This window comes from Phascolarctos cinereus, unplaced genomic scaffold (genome assembly GCF_003287225.1).
Source record: "Phascolarctos cinereus isolate Bilbo 61053 unplaced genomic scaffold, phaCin_HiC Scaffold_3;HRSCAF=262, whole genome shotgun sequence".
Lineage (NCBI taxonomy): Eukaryota > Metazoa > Chordata > Mammalia > Diprotodontia > Phascolarctidae > Phascolarctos > Phascolarctos cinereus.
This window is the reverse complement of record NW_027555736.1, coordinates 79,566,340-79,585,014: the sequence shown is the minus strand read 5'-3', so window position 1 is coordinate 79,585,014 and position 18,675 is coordinate 79,566,340. Positions and strand designations below refer to the sequence as shown.

At 34.4% G+C, this 18,675-nt stretch overlaps 1 protein-coding gene across 1 annotated transcript in view; it reads left to right on the top strand.

The window, feature by feature from the left end:
- The window catches only part of EXOC6 (exocyst complex component 6), a 210,049-nt gene that overhangs the window by 61,775 nt on the left and 129,599 nt on the right, over positions 1–18,675 (top strand). The window contains 3 exon segments of the mRNA XM_020964121.2: positions 5,313–5,325; positions 5,328–5,467; positions 11,728–11,796. Of these exon segments, the coding sequence (XP_020819780.1) occupies positions 5,313–5,325; positions 5,328–5,467; positions 11,728–11,796 (222 nt within the window).

The following is an 18,675-nucleotide window of genomic DNA, read 5'->3' as shown; positions in this document are numbered from 1 at the left end:
AAGTCAGATATTTAAAAACTTTATTTCTTTTTTTTTCTACATAGAAGCTTTTAATGGTATTCTGTAATAATGGGAAAATTTCTAATATTTTATGTTTAAAATGGAAAACCAAAGAGTGTCAATATTTGCATAAATAGTTAAAATAAATTGTAGAAAAAATCGATCTCATTTTCTAAAGCTTTATTTCTTATGAGAGTTATTGCTATGATGTTCTCACCTCCCCCCACCTTCTGAAAATGATGTTATAGCCAAAAATATTTTTGTAAAGTAAGTTACTTATTTCTTGCTCTTCAATCTTGACCTTGTCCTTATCTTATTTCTTATGTAGCCTCAACTCTATCAGTCTTTTTTTTTTTGTTCCTCAAGTACTTCATCAACAGGCATTTAAACACTTTAACTACATTCCAATATTGTGCTAAGTTCTAAGAGCATAAAAACAAAAGTGAAGCAATTCTTGTTCTCAAAGAGCTTATATTCTGTCAAAGGAGACATGCATGTGAAGTATATACACACATATAAAGTATATATAGATTTATCTATATATCTGCACATAAATACTTTATATATATACACATACATACACAAAAGCATATGTGTATGTATACATGTATATATATACACACATACACAAGTACTTTATACGTGTATATATACACATATAAATGTATATGCAGAATAAATACAAGATAATCAGGAAGGGTGCTAGCAGTAGGCGGAATCAGGAAAGGCTTAATATAGAAGGTGATGATTCAGTTGTCTTGAAGGAAATGAGAAGTCTTTTAAGCAGAGGTGAGGTGGAAGTATATTTCAGGTGTGGGTGATGGCCAATACAAAATACTTACAGGAGAATGGAGTGCTGTGAGTGAGGAGCACACAGAAATCCAGTTTGGTTGGACTGTACAGTGCAAGAATGGGAATAATTTATAATGAAAATTGAAAAATAGATTGAGACTAAGTTGTGAGTGGCATTAAAAGCCAAATGGAAAGAGTTGATATTTATCACACAGGTAATAAGGAGCCATTGGAGTTTGGGTTGGGAAGTGACATGGTCAGACCTTCATTTAAGGAAAAACTTTTTGACACCTGTGAGGAGAATGAATTAGAGTAGGGAGAGATTTGAGGCAGGGAGACCAATTAGGAAATCACTGTAGTACTCCAAACAAAAGATGATAAAGGCCCAAATGAAAGTGATGCTTATATGAATAGCAAGAAGGGGTTAGATGCAAGAGATGTGGAAATACAAGTAGTAGAATTTGGCAACTTATTGGATATGTAAGGTGGGAAGAGTGAGAAGTTGAGGATAGTGCTGAAGTTATTATGAACCTGAGTAACAGAAGTGATGGTGGTGCCCTTGAGAAAAATAGAGTTTAGTAGAAGGGTAGGTTTTTACAGGGCTGGAGGAAAGATGATGAATTCTTTTTTAGACTTGTTATATTTGAGATGTCTCCAAGATATCCAGCTTGGAATATCCATCAGGCATCTGATGATTTAGAATAGGACCTAAGTGGGGAGAATGAGGTTGGATATATAGATCTGTGTGATGAGATCACCAAATAAGAGAGTATAGAAAGAGAATAAAAGAGGGCCCAAGTCAGAACCTTGGAGTCTACCTATAGTTGGGATACATGATATAAATGGTGAGCCAGCTAAGGAGCCTGAGGAGTAGTCAGACAGTTAGGAGGACTAGGAGAGAGACCTAGTGTCATAAAAACTCAGAGAGGGAGAGTATCTAGGAAGCAAGGTGGCTCATAGTGTCAAAGGCAGCAGAGAGGTCAAGAATAATGAGAGCTAAGAAAAGAAATGAGATTTGTCAATTAAGAATGCTTTCGTAACTTTGCAGAGAGAAGTTTTAGTTGAATAATGAGGCTGGAAGCTAGGTTGTAGAGGATTGAGGAGTGAGTAAGAGTAAATAAGCATCCTTGGCAAGGAGAAGAAAGAAAAGACTTAAAATACTATATACAGTTCTGTGTTGCTTTGTGAAGGACTTAATTGTTGTACATATTGTTGAAGTATTGGGAATTAATAGGTACCCTTCAAATAAACCCATGTAGACAAAGGTTAGCACAGAATTGTTTATATATCTTTGAGGATCCCTTGAGTTTCTTTTGATGAAACAGGACCAGCTGGTTCAGGTGCTTGTCAGTACCATATCACATTTAATACATGGATAGACACTTGAAAATTAACATAAGTTTAAATCAATGTAGTAAAATTGATATTTTGTTTGCATTAATTTATTTAGTCTGATTTTATCCTGTGATTTCATCCATGTAGGGAGTTCCCTGATAGGAAACTGCCCTCTATCAATGTAGATTGTCAATTTCTTTTTAAATTATAGCTTAGAGAGTTGCTTGAGACACACAACCAATACATATGCATCAGAGATAGACCTTGAATCCAGGTATTTCTGACTCCAAATTTAGCTCTTTTTCCCTTCACCCCTATGCTCTTCCTTTTAAAAATTGTTAAAATGTCAAAGGTATGGATTTAGTTAGTTATATACATAATCAGTTATGTAAACTAAATCCTTAAAATTAGAAAATGTTGCCTCTTATGTCTTAATAATTTGTTCAGATGTGGGATCAAGTGGAAATAAGACCTGGAATTCTGTCCTGTAGAAGCTTGATTTTTTTTTATTTTTAACATGCCATAATTTAAGATTCTCAAAAGTGAACTGTTGATGAACACTAGGAAGCATGCTGTTGGTGGAACATCTGGAGCTTATCATGTCCTGGTGTTCGATTCTCAGGTAGAAATTTTTAGCAAGGAAGAATCTATTTGCGTATTTTTTTATAATTTCAGTTTTAGAGTATGTCAGTGGAAAATAGGCGTAAATATAAGAAATTTTACTGTTAACTTTTTAGGAATGTGTATAGTTTATAAATCAGTTTCCTAAATCATTCTTTATTTTTCCCTCTGTGAAAGATAATGATGATTACTCACATTTGTATAGTACTTTGCAAAGCATTTTTCTTACTAGAATTCTATAAGGATATGTGTTTGTTTAATGACTTTATTGGGAGAGAAGTTAATTTTCAAAAATCTTTACTAGTTATCATTATTTTAAGAAAACAATAAAAATTAATGATTTATTGGTATACTTAGTAGCCACAACTTAAGTGTGATGTTTCTTCAGTTATATAGTTAATCCTTAATTTTATTTTGGGTGGATTATGGCAAGCATTATTTTGAAATTTTTATATAACTAAAATGAATAATTAAGTACTTCATTGACACATTATCTTTGATGTCTGTAGAGTAGATGAGACTAGGAAAGAAGAACTTAAAGCAAAAGAAGTTCCCAAAAATTTACTGTCCTCTAAGTGAAGCTTTTCTTTCCTGAGTGCTGGGCCCAGTGCAGTGTTTCCTCTCATTAAAAGAGGGGTGTGGGTATTTGTGCGAAGACTAGAAATGAGAATGTTTCGAGGTAGAGACTAATAGGTTAGAAGTCTCTTAATTGAGAGACCTGAGGTCTAAGAATGTAGTTACAGAAGAAACAAAAGGCACAGTGAGGAAATCCAAGGAGACCAAAGTTTAAGAGACCTCATTCAATGGAATCTCTATCAGGAGATCTACACTCAGAATTTTTGATTCTGATTGAGACAGTACTGCAAATGTGTAAGATCAAGGGTTGGGAGGATGAGAGTTCAGAGGTTCTTTATCTGTGGCTATAGAGTGGTTTGAGTGTTTTTATAAATCCCAAATTTGAACCTTATCTCAAAACCTGTTTTGAGATTACCTCCTTCATTTTCTATTGTTTAGGCCTTCAGACACTTAGATGGGAAGATATTTTCTCTGATAAAATGAGAATCGAAGGAGCCACTATTTTTTTTTTTAATGTAAGGATCGCCTGTTCTGTTGTTGGATTTCAAGGCCTTTTCTTGTTGCCATCGTACAGGGGCTTATCAGGGAGTACTTCTTTTCCCTTGCTGTATTTCTCATCTTACAGGTTTTTCAGTATTTTTTTCCTATTTCTGATCAAATAAGAAATCCAAAGTACCTCATGTAGGTCAAATGTACAGTTACTTTTTACTGTAGATAATGACGGATTTGGGCATAGGGATATTTGCAGCTTAATGAATGCAAATATTATTTACATTCTACATGAAATTTAATTTATAGTAGTAAAGTTATGACTTGTCTCAGTCACATGCTAGCCTATGATCTAGAAAGGGGCAACTATGTGCTCCAATAACATTTATTGAATGAATGAATGATACGAAATGTGGGGGTGGGTGCTCCAATAAGAGGACACACTTGAAAAATTAGGATTGAAAAGGCGGAGACTGATGGAAGACATGATCAAAATCTATAAGATCATAAATGGTATAGATTAAATAAATATGAACTTCTGAAATAGTAAGATGAAGTTCTTGTTGGAACTTAAATGTTTAACACAAATAAAAGGAAGTATTATTTCATAAGAGGGTATTAAACTTTTTAAACACATTAATAACTAATTTTCATATAGTACTTTTTGTAGTTAGAAAGCTTTTTGTGTACATTATCTCATCTGCTCTTTACAGTAACTGTGTTAGGTGGGTCGTGTAAATATTATCCCCTTTTTAAAGATGTGGAAACTGAAGATCAAACAAATGAAGCAACTTGCCCAACGTTACACAGCTAGTGGTGAAGCCAGGTTTCAGACCAAACCTAATACTCTTTATGTTATGTTTACTGACATTTTGACTTAGAATTGATAGAAGAAGAAAATATAAATTAATTAAAAAACACTTGGGATCAATTTATAATTTGCTGAGCCATATGTGGCTACTAAGGGAAGTTGAGATATACCTGATCTTTTAAGTCGACATCAGGGAGGGCAACTATCTTTCTCAAAATATTTCCTTTGGGGCTAGTAGCGGAACTATTGTCAACACACCCTCGGTTGGATTGAACTATAGCGTGACCCTCAGTTCTTTATGTAAGGTATATATAGAGACTGCTAGGTGGTGCAGTGGATAGAGCACTGGACCTGGAATCAAGAAGACCTGAGTTCAGCTCCAGACTCAGACACTTACTAGCTGTGTGACCCTGAGGAAATCACTTAACCTGTGGTTGCCTTAGTTTCCTTATATGTAAAATGAGTATAACAATAGCACCTACCTCCCAGGGTTGATGTGAGAATCAAATGAGATGATAATTGTAAAGTGCTTAGCATGGCACATGGCGTATAGTAAGCACTGTATAAATGTTAGTTATCATCGTTATTGTTAAGTAGAATATTTGCTCACATACTTGCAAGTATTTGGACCATTAGTGAAACTTGAAATATCTATATTTTAACGTGAATTTTTCTTTTTCTGAAATAGGCTCAGCAACAGAAATCTTTAATATTATTCTGCAGAAGCAAAATAATACAAATATGGGCAGAAACATGTACATAACTAATAGCAAAATTCCAGAAGAAAGAAATGAAATAACATCAACATATGCATTTGAGGAAGAAGATGAGAATGAGGAGGAGGTAAATATATTTCCTTTTTCATGCATCTGTAGTTGAGTATCTTTTTGCATATGGGCTATATGCAGGATGTCAGTCTTCTGTTCAGGAGTCCATGATGGTTTCCTCTTGCCTACTGCATCAATTCTAATTTTTTTCTTGATTGGAAGGCTGTAAATAATTTGGCCTCACTCTAAATATCCAATTTTATTTCCCACTGTTTGCCAGTACCTACTTTCCACTGCAGTCAGATCATTCTCTTCACTCTACGTGAATCCTCCATTTGCTGATATCATGCCCATTCTTGCATCCACATCTTTGTTCATGCTGTTCTTCTCTATTCATCTATCCTTCAGGGGATTGATCAAGTCCTATCTTCTATGTGAAACTGGTATTTTCTGACTGCTTCAGCTTCCTCTGATTCTCCTTTCTTTAAGTTCTTTGTCATCACAACATACATACATATACACACATGTAATTTACATATATAAAATTATGCATGTGTACTCTGTATACTATATATACTATGTGTACATACTACATCACATATACAATATTGTATTGTGTAAATACTACATACATAATAGTCTATAGATACATGTGCATAATGATATACTTTGTCATCACCACATAATTTCATATTTAATTGTTTTAAAAATCATTTCTTGTGTGTTAGTTTAGTCTTTCTAACTAGATTATAAATTCCATGAGGGCAGATGATTATGTCTTACACTTTTTTTTTCTGGAATTCCCACAGAATTCCCAGACATGTAGGCACTCAGATATTTTTGATTGATAAAAGGGACAGTAGAAGTAACATGATTACTGTCTTTACCATTGATGAGGCAATGTGATACTTCAGCCTTATACTTGGATGTGTCTAGGGGAAGAAGAAAAGGAGGGTGGAATGGGAGAGGGGGAGAGCAGAGGTTATAAGTATATGCATATGCAAGTGGCTGTCTTGCATATTATCCTTAATGCCTTACCACTCCATAGTATTAATTTAAATTACTCCTACTTTGAATGTAGTGGGTCCTATTCATGTTCCCCTCACTACTATGAATTAAATGGTCTTTATATGTGAGTATATCAGTAATTTGCCTTTCTACTCCTGATATTTCTTTCAGTTCAATAGCTCCAATGAACTCTGCACCTAGAGGTTTCATTGCCACATTAAAGTCAACAGGGCAAAAGAGAACTCTTGAATGTTTCTGAAATTTTCCTCATCTTGTTTTATATCTCTTTGAGTGTTAGTACCATCTCATTGCTAATATATGTTTTTTGGATCCACCTTTCTTTTCCGTACTTCTGTTAAAGACCTTGATGAGGTCCTGCCTAACTTGTTTCCAAACTTAAATAATTTCTATTTACTCTTGCTTTCAACATCCCATCCACAGTTTGCCCTATAGGTTTTTTAAATTAAGATTTGTATAGCACTTTAGCCTTGTGGGGAAGGGGGTAAATACTGCAGACACTATTGTCTTAATTTTATAGATGAAGAAACTGAGACTCAGAGATGTTATATGATTTAATCATGGTCACATGGCTACTGAGTATTGGTCATGGGATTCAAACTCAGGTCTCTCTGACACCATCCTACACTATGGTGCTTCTTGTAAATTGTAGCCAGAATAATTGAGTAATTTTACCATGTTTTTTCAGTACCTCATTATTTAATAAATTCATTATGTATTCTCATTTATGAACTTTAAGGTACTCTATCATCTTTTTTGGGCAACTAGGTGGCATGGAGAGAGTCCTGGCCCTGGAGTCAGGAAGACTCATCTTCCTGAGTTCAAATCTTGCCTCAGACACTTACTAGCTGTGTGACCCTGGAGAAGTCGCTTAACTCTTTGCCTCAGTTTCCTCATCTATAAAATGAGCTGGAGAAGGAAATGGCAAACCACTCCAGTAGTATCTTTGCCAAGAAAACTACAAATGGAGTTATGGAAAGTTTTATATGGCTGAAAAACAACTTAACAGCAACAGTAACATCATCTTTCTCACATTCTGTTTAACATCACAGTACTTCTATCATCATACCTTCCTGTTATCTAATTCCTATTTGTACTATCTCCCTGCATCTTTTCCAACATTTATTCAGTGAGAAAACATGGTGTAGAAGGAACATTGAATTTCCAGACAGAGAGCATGGGTTTGAATTGTAACTTTACCACTGTGAAGTTGTACATATAACCTTGAACAACTCGTTTACCTCACTAAGACTGCATTTCCTCTTCAGTAAATGAATATAATAATATTTGTACTATCAATCTCACAAGTTTCTTTTTATGATCAAATGAGCTAAATTGTGTAAATCACTTTGTAAACAGTAAAACCCTATAGAAATGTAAATCACTATTAAGTATTTGCTGTGTGCAGTATCTGCACTTAACTGCATGCTAGGGGAAACACAAAGAGACATGATTGAGTCTCTTTCCCCAATAAATTTATAATCTAGTAAATGTAGATATAGGACAACTAACTAGGTGGCACAGTGGAGAGAGTCTAGGCCTAGAGTCATGAATTCTTATCTTCCTGAGATCGAATCTGGCCTCAGATACTTACTTATTGGCTGTGTGACTCTAGGCAAGTCATTTAACCCTGTTTGCCTTAGTTTCCTCATCTATAAAATGAGCTGGAGAAGGAAATGGTAAACCACTCCAGTATCTTTGCCAAGAAAATGGGGTCATGAAGAGTTGGACGTGACTGAAATGATTGAACAACAACAAAAATACAAATAGATTTACAAAATATATATTTACATCTCATATGTATATTTCCCATTTAAAGTACCCCAGTTTATTTTTGGTATCTCTCATTTGATTATAAGCTTCTTAGGAACAAGAATTATGTCTATGAGGGGCAGCTAGGTGGTGCAATAGATAAAGCACTGGCATTGGAGTCAGGAGGACCAGAGTTCAAATCCAGCCTCATACACTTGACACTTACTAGCTGTGTGACCTTGGGCAAGTCACTTAACCCCATTGCCTAGCCAAAAAAAAAAAGTAGTTGTATCTGTGGCCAACTATATATATTTTGTATTACCATTATCGAAAGTAACAATAAGTACCTTTTTATGTATGACGTTTGTATAGGGGCTGAACTAAGTTAAATACATACATACATATATATATATATATATATAAATAAAGTAAACACACATACACATACATACATACATACATACATACATACATACATACATACATATGTAAAGTATATCCTTGTAATCCAAAACAAAAGGGACAGTGAACATATAAAGATCAAGCGTGTGAATTAAACAAAAGAATAAATAGAAAAACAAAAGAATAAATAAATAAGCAAGGTATGATATTTACATTATGTATCAGTAAAGGAGTGTATACTATGCGATGTTAAATATTGATGATCATGGCTCTCTTAATTCCTGTTTAAAATTTCATTAATCTTATTGGGATTTGCTTGTTGTATCAAACAAAAACTCATTCCTTGTAATTTCATCAAATTAATTGGGAAACTCATAAAATTGATCAGGGATTCTTTTTTTTCTTCATTTTATTTTTTTAAAGTTGAATAGTATTTTATTTTTTTCTGTGGTTACATATCAAGAAAATTTTTAGCATTCATTTTTACAAGATTTTGAGTTCCAGATTTTCTCCCTTCCTCCCTCCCTCCCCTCTTCTCTTCTGAACATGGTAGGCAGTTCAACATTGTCTATACATATGCTATCATGTAAAAAAAATTTCCGTATTGATCATGGTTATGAAGAAGAAACAGATTTTTAAAAAAAAACTGTGAGAAAGAATAAAGTGGAAAAAAATATGCTTTGATCTGCATTCAGAATCCATCAGTTGTTTATCTGGATATGGATAGCATTTTCCTTCGTGAATCCTTTGTACTTGTCATGGGTCATTGTGTTGCTGAGAAAAACTGAGTCATTCATAGTTGATCATCACACAATGTTGTTGATACTGTGTACAATGTTTTCCTGGTTCTGCTTGTTTCACTTTGCATCAGTTTGTATAGGTCTTTCCAGGATTTTCTGAAATATGCCTGTTCATCATTTCTTATTGCACAATAGCGTTCCATTACATTTATATACCACATCTTGTCCAGTCATTCCCCAATTGATGGACATCCCCTCAGTTTCTAGTGTTTTGCCACCATGAAAAGGGCAGCTATGAATGTTTTTGCATGTATAGGTCCTTTTCCCTTGTTTATGATCTCTTTGGGATACAGACCTAGTAGTAGTATTGCTGAATCAAAGGATATACACAGTTTGGTTGCCCTTTGGGCACAGTTCCAAATTTCTCCCCAGAATGGTAGATTGGTTCACAACTCCACCAATAGTGCATCAGTGTCCCCCTTTTCCCATATCCTCTTCAACATTTATCATTTTCCTTTTTTCTCATATTAGCCAAGCTGATAGGTATGAGGTGGTATCTCAGAGTTGTTTTAATTTGCATTTCTCTAATCAAAAGTGATTTAGAGCACTTCATCATATGCCTACAGACTTTTTTAAAAATTTCTTTATCTGAAAACTGCCTGTTCATATCCCTTTACCATTTATCAATTGGGGAATGGGTTGTATTCGTATAAATTTCACTCAGTTCTCTACATATGTATTTTTTATTTTTTTATTTTTAGGCAATTGGGGTTAAGTGCATTGCCCAGGGTCACACAGCTAGTAAGTGTCAAGTGTTTGTTCTGAGGCCGTATTTGAACTCAGGTCCTCCTGACTTCAGGGCCAGTGCTCTATCCACTGTGCCACCTAGCTGCCCAATTCTCTATATATTTGAGAAGTGAGGCCTTTATCAGAGACACTTGCTATAAAGATTGTTTTCCAACTTTCTGTTTTCCTTCTAACCTTGGTTTCAGTGGTTTCATTTGTATGAAAGTCTTTTAATTTAATGTAATCAAAATTATCTATTTTACATTTTGTAATACTCTCTTGTTTGCTCATGAATTCTTCTCCTCCCCATAGACGTGACAGGTAGACTATTCTTTGCTTTTCCAATTTGCTTGTGGTGTCACCCTTTATATCTAAGTCATGCACCCATGTTATCTTGGTATATGGTGTGAGATGTTGGTCTATACCTACTTAGTGTTCTATTGTTTTCCAGTTTTCCCAGCAGTTTTTGTCAAATAGTGAGTTCTTATCCCAAAAGCTGGGGTCTTTGGATTTATCAAAGATTAGGTTACTATGGTCATTGACTACTGTATCTTATGTACCTAATCAATTCCATTAATCTACCACTCTATTTCTTAGCCAGTGCCAGATAGTTTTGATGATTACTGCTTTATAATGTAGTTTGAGATCTGGTGTTGCTAGACTACTTTCCTTTGTACTTTTTTCATTAATTCCCTTGATATTCTTGATGTTTTGTTCTTCCAAATGAATTTTGTTGTTATTTTTTTCTAGCTCTATAAATTTTTTTTTTGTAGCTTGATTGGTGTGGCACTGAATTGGTAAATTTGTTTACGCAAAATTGTCATTTTTATTATTATTAGCTCGGCCTACCCATGAGCAATTGATATTTTTCCAGTTGTTTAGATCTGACTTTATTTGTGTGAAAAGTAATTTCATAATTGTGTCCATATAGTTCCTGGGTATGTCTTGGCAGGTAGACTCCTAAGTGTTTTATGTTGTTTACAATTATTTTAAATGGAATTTCTCTTTCTCTGTCTTGCTGCTGGGCTTTGTTGGTAATATATAGAAATGTTGATGATTTATGTGGGTTTATTTTATATTCCATGACTGCTAAAGTTATTAAGCTTTTCAGGTAATATTTCTTGTTGATCTCTAGGGTTCTCTAAGTATATCATCATATCATCTGCATAGAGTGATAGTTTTGTTTCCTTGTTGCCTATTCTAATTCCTTCAATTTCTTTTTCTTCTCTTATTGCTACAGCTAGCATTTCTAGTTCTATATTGAATAATAGTGGTGATAATGGGCATCCTTGCTTCACCCCTGATCTTACTGTGAAGATTTCTAGCTTATCCCTGTTACAGATAATGCTTGCTGATGGTTTTAGATAGATACTGTTTATCATTTTAAGAAATACTGCCTTTATTCCTATGCTTTCTAGTGTTTTTAATTGGAATGAGTGCTGTATTTTGTCCAAAGCCTTTTCAGCATCTATTGAGATAATCGTTTGATTTCTGTTGGTTTCGTTATTGATATGGTCAGTTATATTGATAATTTTCCTAATAATGAACCAACCTAGTCAGGGATTCTTTTGATCAGCTCCCTTACAATATAGTACTTTGTAGTGTTTTAAAATGTTTTTCCTTTTTTCAGGTGTTAACTGTGGAGGATCTTGTTGATTTTTCACCTGTTTATAGGTGTTTACATATTTATTCTGTTTTGGTAAGTACTTTTCTGATGAATATATTTGTCTTTAAAAAATAATGACCCCTATTTTATGTTATTAATAAATTAAGATGAATTTTAATCAGTTAATGCTTACACTGATAATATCATGGTCCACTGAAATATGTCTCCTGAATCACAAAGCATAGTGTTATAAGTACAAAGATGGAAAAAAAATTGGAAGGGGGACAGAGAACAAATAGTTGTTTCTATTATTTTGTTAAAATGTATATTATTATTTTAAATAAAATATAAATAGTTTAGAAAACATCTTACCAAGAGTGGAATTGATTGGATATGTTGTAGAAGGGATTCTTGTTCAGTTTTGGGTTGGACTAGATAAACAAGTCCTTCCAGCTCTAAGAATCTTGCATTCTATGATACTTTTTTTTTTTAATTTGGAGTTCAGTATCATGTAATTATTTATTTGTATTTGTTTAGAGTGCTATTATATTTATAGTAGGCACTTGAAAAATAATTTTGCAAAACCAGGAAACAGTTTTGTTATTCAGCTGTGGATTTTCTGTGTCAATTTTAAATGATTAAAATGACATCCCTCTATTACTTAGTACACTTCTATATGACTTTCTTCTGTCATCATTTGGTCTATGTTTAAGAAATATGAACTGATTTTAACATCAGTGTGAGTACTTTTTTACTTTGATACAATGTCTCTTTTTTGCCTTGGTAGGTAGTTTTTGTAAATGGTTATGACTGAAAAATTTTATTTCCTTGTGGCCAACCTTTCAATAATGAACTCTCTGAACTTAGGCTGGTTTTTTGTGTGGTCTGTTGCTAGGCCCGTATCTTAAGCCTTTCTAGATTGATTAAGACATACCAAAATCTAGGGTTACCTCTATGCCTAAAGTATATCTTTAATGCAAACTTAGGGGAAAAATTAATTAAAGAGTTAGACGTCATCTCAAATAGTGAACATTAATGCTAGAATATAGTATAGATTATTTAGGGATTATCAATGTCACTGTCCTTTACCAAGCAAAATTAGTTGATTACATCCTTTTAGTAAAGGAAATGAGAGTAAAAGGTACTAAACTTTATTAACTGAATCTGGAAATAAGATGGTTTTGTATAATTTAAGTAAATCATTCTGTATCAGAAGAAAGTGTCAGAACTTTTTAGTCTTTTTTATGCTCAAATAACAATTACTTGAAATTTTATAGTGCTTTTGTTTTCAAAGTACTCCACATTTAAAAATATTTTTTTCACACAGTATCCATGATATAGGTCTCCCTCACTCACCACAATAGTCATTCCAACTTTTTCTTTTCTCTTCAAGCCTGCCATAGCATTCTTTTGCCCCTACCTTCTTGGGAGAGTACTTTGCCTTATACATCACCAAAAAAATTAAGGCCATTCCATTAGGCCATTTCCCCCTTTTCCTTTTCTCACGTTCCTTGACATTATCCCTACCCCACTCTCTCCTCCTTTAGTCTAGTGTCTATCCTTGCTTAGATCAACTAATATTACCCTCAATTTCATATCTACTTGACTTCTCCAGCAGATTGCCGTTAAAATAATTCTTGCCTTCTGTAATCTTCGGTCTCTCCCTATTTTGAGTTATGTTTTTAAAAATTAATTTGATATTCATTATTTATAACAGAATAGGTGAAAGTAACAAAAATATGTTTATCTTAAGATAGTCTACAATTTGAGATTCTGATAAATTCAGACAAGTCTTATTTTCTTTTATTCCTTATTTTCTGATTAGTGGGGTTTCACTGCAATATAAATGAAAATAAATATGTGTAAGCATGGTAATAAACATCTGTTGGGTGGATGTAAAATATATATGCTCTCCTTGAGGGTAGGAATTCTTATTTTTGTCTTTGTATTTCACAGTGACTGCACAGTGCCTGACACATAATAAGCACTTAATGAATGCTTGTTGAATCGAACAATTGAAAGTAGTTCTATATTTACATATATGTTTTCCTCCTTTCTTCCTTCCCCCCTCAAATATTTTTAGTGTAAAAACTGTTTGGAGAGACATAGAGATTTTATGTCATTCCCAGAGCCCTAGCAATGAGGAGCATGATTACCCTTAACAAGATAGTTGAATATTCTCACTTGATATTCCCCTATCTAATTAAAATTTCAAAGCATATTGATAGATGTTTAAATACAGTATGTGTGAAAATGGTACTGACTACCTGTACACTTGGGGGATCTCACCTCTGTCACTTGAGGTACTGTAGCAGCAACATTAGCAGCTCATACCTGCCTTGAATCTTGCTTTCTGTAAATCTACAGAAAAGCAGACCTCACAAAATAATTTATTAATTAGCTAGCAAGGGAGTCAGTCAACTAGCATTTATTAATAAGCACTTACTATTTGCCATACTGTGTTAACCACTAAGTATAAGATCCAACTTGTCCACCAAGTAGTGCTGCATTCAAGCTACCATTTCCCACATGGTGGCAGCAGGGGGGAGGGCTAACAATATCCAACCTGCTGACTAGAAGGTACTCATATATAAATTCTTTATGTACTGTTCTTTGTCTCTGCTGTACTTTAAGGCACATTTGGTATAAAGAGATCCTAGGCAGTTGAGGTGGCAGAAGTGATTCAATGTTGATTTAAATGTATGAAAATAAAATAAAAATATCATTGTGAATTAGGAGAATTATGAAAATCTCTATATGGCTCCACCCTTACATTGTGTCTGGGAGATTACATAGGCAATCCACGTTGTGGCCACATGGTTTATTAAAACATAGCAAAGTAAAATCATCAAGTTATCTTAGGGTGCTTTTCCCAGTTATCTCCCTAAAGCTCCTTCCAGCTTATAGGCCATGGGAACTGTTAAGGGAAGGTAATTGTGTGTTTTCACCCTGCCAGGTTAGCTCTGCAAACAGTAGAGAGGAGTAGAAGATGTGCTAGAGGTTGGAATCAATTTCCTGGGGTATGAATTCATCAGCTAGTGAGGTTTCATGGCAGCTGACAATCCAGTTCCTATATTGGCTTCTGTTTCCTAGTTAATATAGGCAGTACCTAGATCAAGGCACCTTGGTCTCCTCTTCACCTTTTCCTCTGAAGCTTTCTAGGATCTTAATTAGTTTGGCCGTTGCTTCTTCTAGATTAGGCTGTAAGTAGCAACGAATAGCCAGCAGTGGCCATTTACCTGCAGCAGCTTTCTCTCCCTGCGTTTAGTGTCATTGAAAGGAATAAATAGCCTTACTGGACATCTCAGGTGAAGAGGAGGAAGAAATAGGGGACCTTAAGACCTGTAATTCCTCATAGAGATCCTTCTGCTCCCAGGTGTCTCACTGTTTTTCCTTGTCAGTACTCGAAAGACCTGTACCAGGGTGAATCTTCATTGTAGAAACATCCACTACATAGTACTTTACGTAACATTGTAGTGAATGAGGTATGTGGACTGTTTAATTTCCTGCTAATTAGTTGACAGGAGTAGGATTTTTAGACTTTCTTCTCAGTTGTTTTTTTTCTCCAAAGAATAAAAAAACACACCCAATTTCCTCTTAGGTAGCAGCAGTCACACACAAATAAACCACTTGGCCCCTTGCCTCAATATGTTTTCAATTCAGTTGAACAAATGTTAAGCATTTACTGTGTGAGGTTCTGGATTCATAGTGAGAGGTTCTTCGTTCAGATCTTCATCCTAATATTTACTGCCTGTATTACCCTGAGAAAGTCCTTTACCTTCTCTGTGCCTCAGTTTCCTTATCTATAAAGTGAGGATATTGGAGTAAATCACCTCAGAGATCTCTTCCAGCTCTAAATCCTGTAATTTTATGAAAGCCATTTTGTTAAGTAATATGGATACAAAGACAGAAATGAAATACTTCCTATCCTTAGAGAGTTTATATTCTGCTTGGGATGTGGTATGAACATAGTATGTTATACTATGGGTAAGGCCTCTTTTAAAGAGAGTAAAATAGAGAACAAAGTGTTCCAGGAAACTTTTAGAAAGGTAAGAACAGGGAGATCAGTGAAGACTTCAAGGAGGAGGTATAGTATCTGAGTTAGGCCTTGAAATGAAGCTGGACATTTAAACTGTTCCAGTGCCATCAATTCACATCATACCAGAAAAAGTCAGCAGAATAATTTTAACTGTTTTTGGGTTGTACCAACATTATTTATGAAGGACCTTAGAGGCAGAGATAACTTTTCATATAAAAATAACACATTATTTTATATATAGTGCAAATGGATAAATCTTTAAAGGATTTATTAAAATGTTTAAAAATATCATTGAGCTTGAAAACACTTAAAATATTTTAAGATTTTCTGAGGTAGGAGTTTTATGTAAAGAAATGATATATTATCACCTTTTCAAAATTGAAGGGAGAAGGGAGTAATAGAGAGGGAGGGGAAATGTGAGTGAATATTGAATATTTGAGATATATATCTCTGAGTACATTTTTATCTCATTTTGAGTTACAACTTTTTATTTCATCTGAACTTGCTACTTGTTATCTATCCTAGTAAGCCCGAAACAGTTTGTTGAGAGAATATTATTACTATGTTGTTGATTAGAATTATTTCTCTAGATTTTTGTTAAAATGGTGAAATAAGATCACCCTCTAGTGGTAAATATTGAAAAACAACAGGCAAAAACAATAAAATTTGACTGAGGGAGACAGTGGTCACCCATATTTTACATGTTGTGAATTAGATACTTTAATATATAAGTTGGGGAATAAAGTATTTTCTGATCTTTGTTGTGAGAAAAATAGAAGCGTTTTAGAATATTTCTACCTGTCCTGTTGTGATTTTAATACTGTGATAGTTCATTTTTGTATTTGTTGCATGATATTTGTTATGTGATACTCATAGATATTTTGTCAATATAGTTCTCTTTGGCAGTAAGGATGAATTCAAACTGTGTTATTATAAATAAAAAGTGCTATAGTTACAGCAAATTATATTACTGCATATCAGCATATTCTGAATAAAAATGTATCCATGATATTTGATTTTAACATTTAACACTTAGAATTATGTTATGTGGCCTTTTATATGTTCAATGTGGAGAAAGATCTTTTTAGTAACATACTTTAAGTAACATACTTGTAAATAAATAAGTATAGTTGAATAAAGATGAAAAAAGGTAATAAAGACAACGACCAAAGTTAACATGAATACATGTCATTTTGCTGTTTAACTTTGATCTAGCTCATATGTTTGTCATTTGGCCCTTCTTTTCACCATCTAGCCAAGACAATTGACCAAGGCAATGGAGGATATCAGTTACCGTCTCAAGCAGATTCTATTGAGCTTGGCCAAGATTCCTTTTTAATAGAGTCTGCTTAGTTGTAGTATTTGACCTTACATAAGTCATGTAACTTTTCAGTTTCCCAGGCAAGTCTCTTTTTAATTTATTTATTTTTTTTTATAAATTTATTTATTTTCAGTTTTCAATATTTACTTCCACAAGATTTTGAGTTCCAAATTTTCACCCCATCTCACCCCTCCCCCACCCCAAGATGGCATGCATTCTGAATATCCCTTCCCCTAGTCTGCCCTCTCTTCTATCTCTTCCCCACTTCTCTTATCCCCTTCCCCTTCTGTTTTTCTGTAGGGCAGGACAGACTTCTGTACCCCATTTCCTGTATTTCTTATTTCCTAGCAGCATGTGAAAACATTTTTTTTAAACATATGTTTTTAAAACTTTAGGTTTCAAATCTTCTCCCTTCCTCCCTCCCCACCCACCCTCATTGAAAAGGCAAGCAACTCAATATAGGTTATACATGTGCAGTTATGCAAAACACTTCCATAGTAGACATGTTGTGAAAAACTAACTCTATTTCCCTTAATCCTATCCTGCCCTCCCATTTATTCTATTCTTTCTTTTGACCCTGTCCCTCCTCAGAAGTATTTGCTTCTGATTACTCCCTTTCCCAATCTGCCCTCCTCTCTATCATCCCCCGTTCTCTTGTCCCCTTTCCCTCTATTTTCCCATAAGGTAAAACAGATTTCATTACCCAATTGAATGTGTATGTTATTCCCTCCTTAAGCCAAATCCTGTAAGAATAAGATTCACTCATTCCCTCTCACCTTCCCCCATTTTCTCTCCACTGTAAGAGCATTTTCTGGTTTTTTTTTTTGCGAGATAATTTACCCTGTTCTACCTCTCCCCTTTCTTCTTCTCCAAATGTAATCCTTTCTCATCCTTTAATTTTATTCTCTGGATATAACCCCTTAATCTTCAACTCACCCTGTGCCTCATCCATCTATCTATCTATCTATCTATCTATCTATCTATCTATCTATCTATCTATCTGTCTGTCTGTCTGTCTGTCTGTCTGTCTGTCTGTCTGTCTATCTATCTACCTACCTACCTACCTATACATACATATAATTTTTTTCCTCCGACTATCCTAATACTGACAAAGGTCTCATGACTTATAAATATCATCTTTCCATGCAGGAATGTAAACAGTTCAACCTTAATAAGTCTCTTATGATTTATCTTTCCTGTTTACCTCTTCATGTTCCACTTGAGTCTTGTATTTGAAAGTCAAATTTTCTATTCAGCTCTGGTCTTTTCATCAAGAATGCTTGAAAGTCCTCTATTTCACTGAATGACCATTTTTTCCCCTGAAGGATTATACTCAGTTTTGCTGGGTAGGTGATTCTTGGTTGTAATCCTATCTCCTTTGCCCTCCGGAATATTATATTCCATGCCCTGCTGTCCTTTAATGTAGAAGCTGCTAAATCTTGTGTTATCCTGATTGTGTTTCCACAGTACTTGAATTGTTTCTTTCTGGCAGCTTGTAATATTTTCTCCTTGACCTGGGAACTCTGGAATTTGGCTACAATATTCCTAGGAGTTTTCCTTTGGGGATCTCTTTCAGGAGGAGATCGTGGATTCTTTCAATTTCTATTTTGCC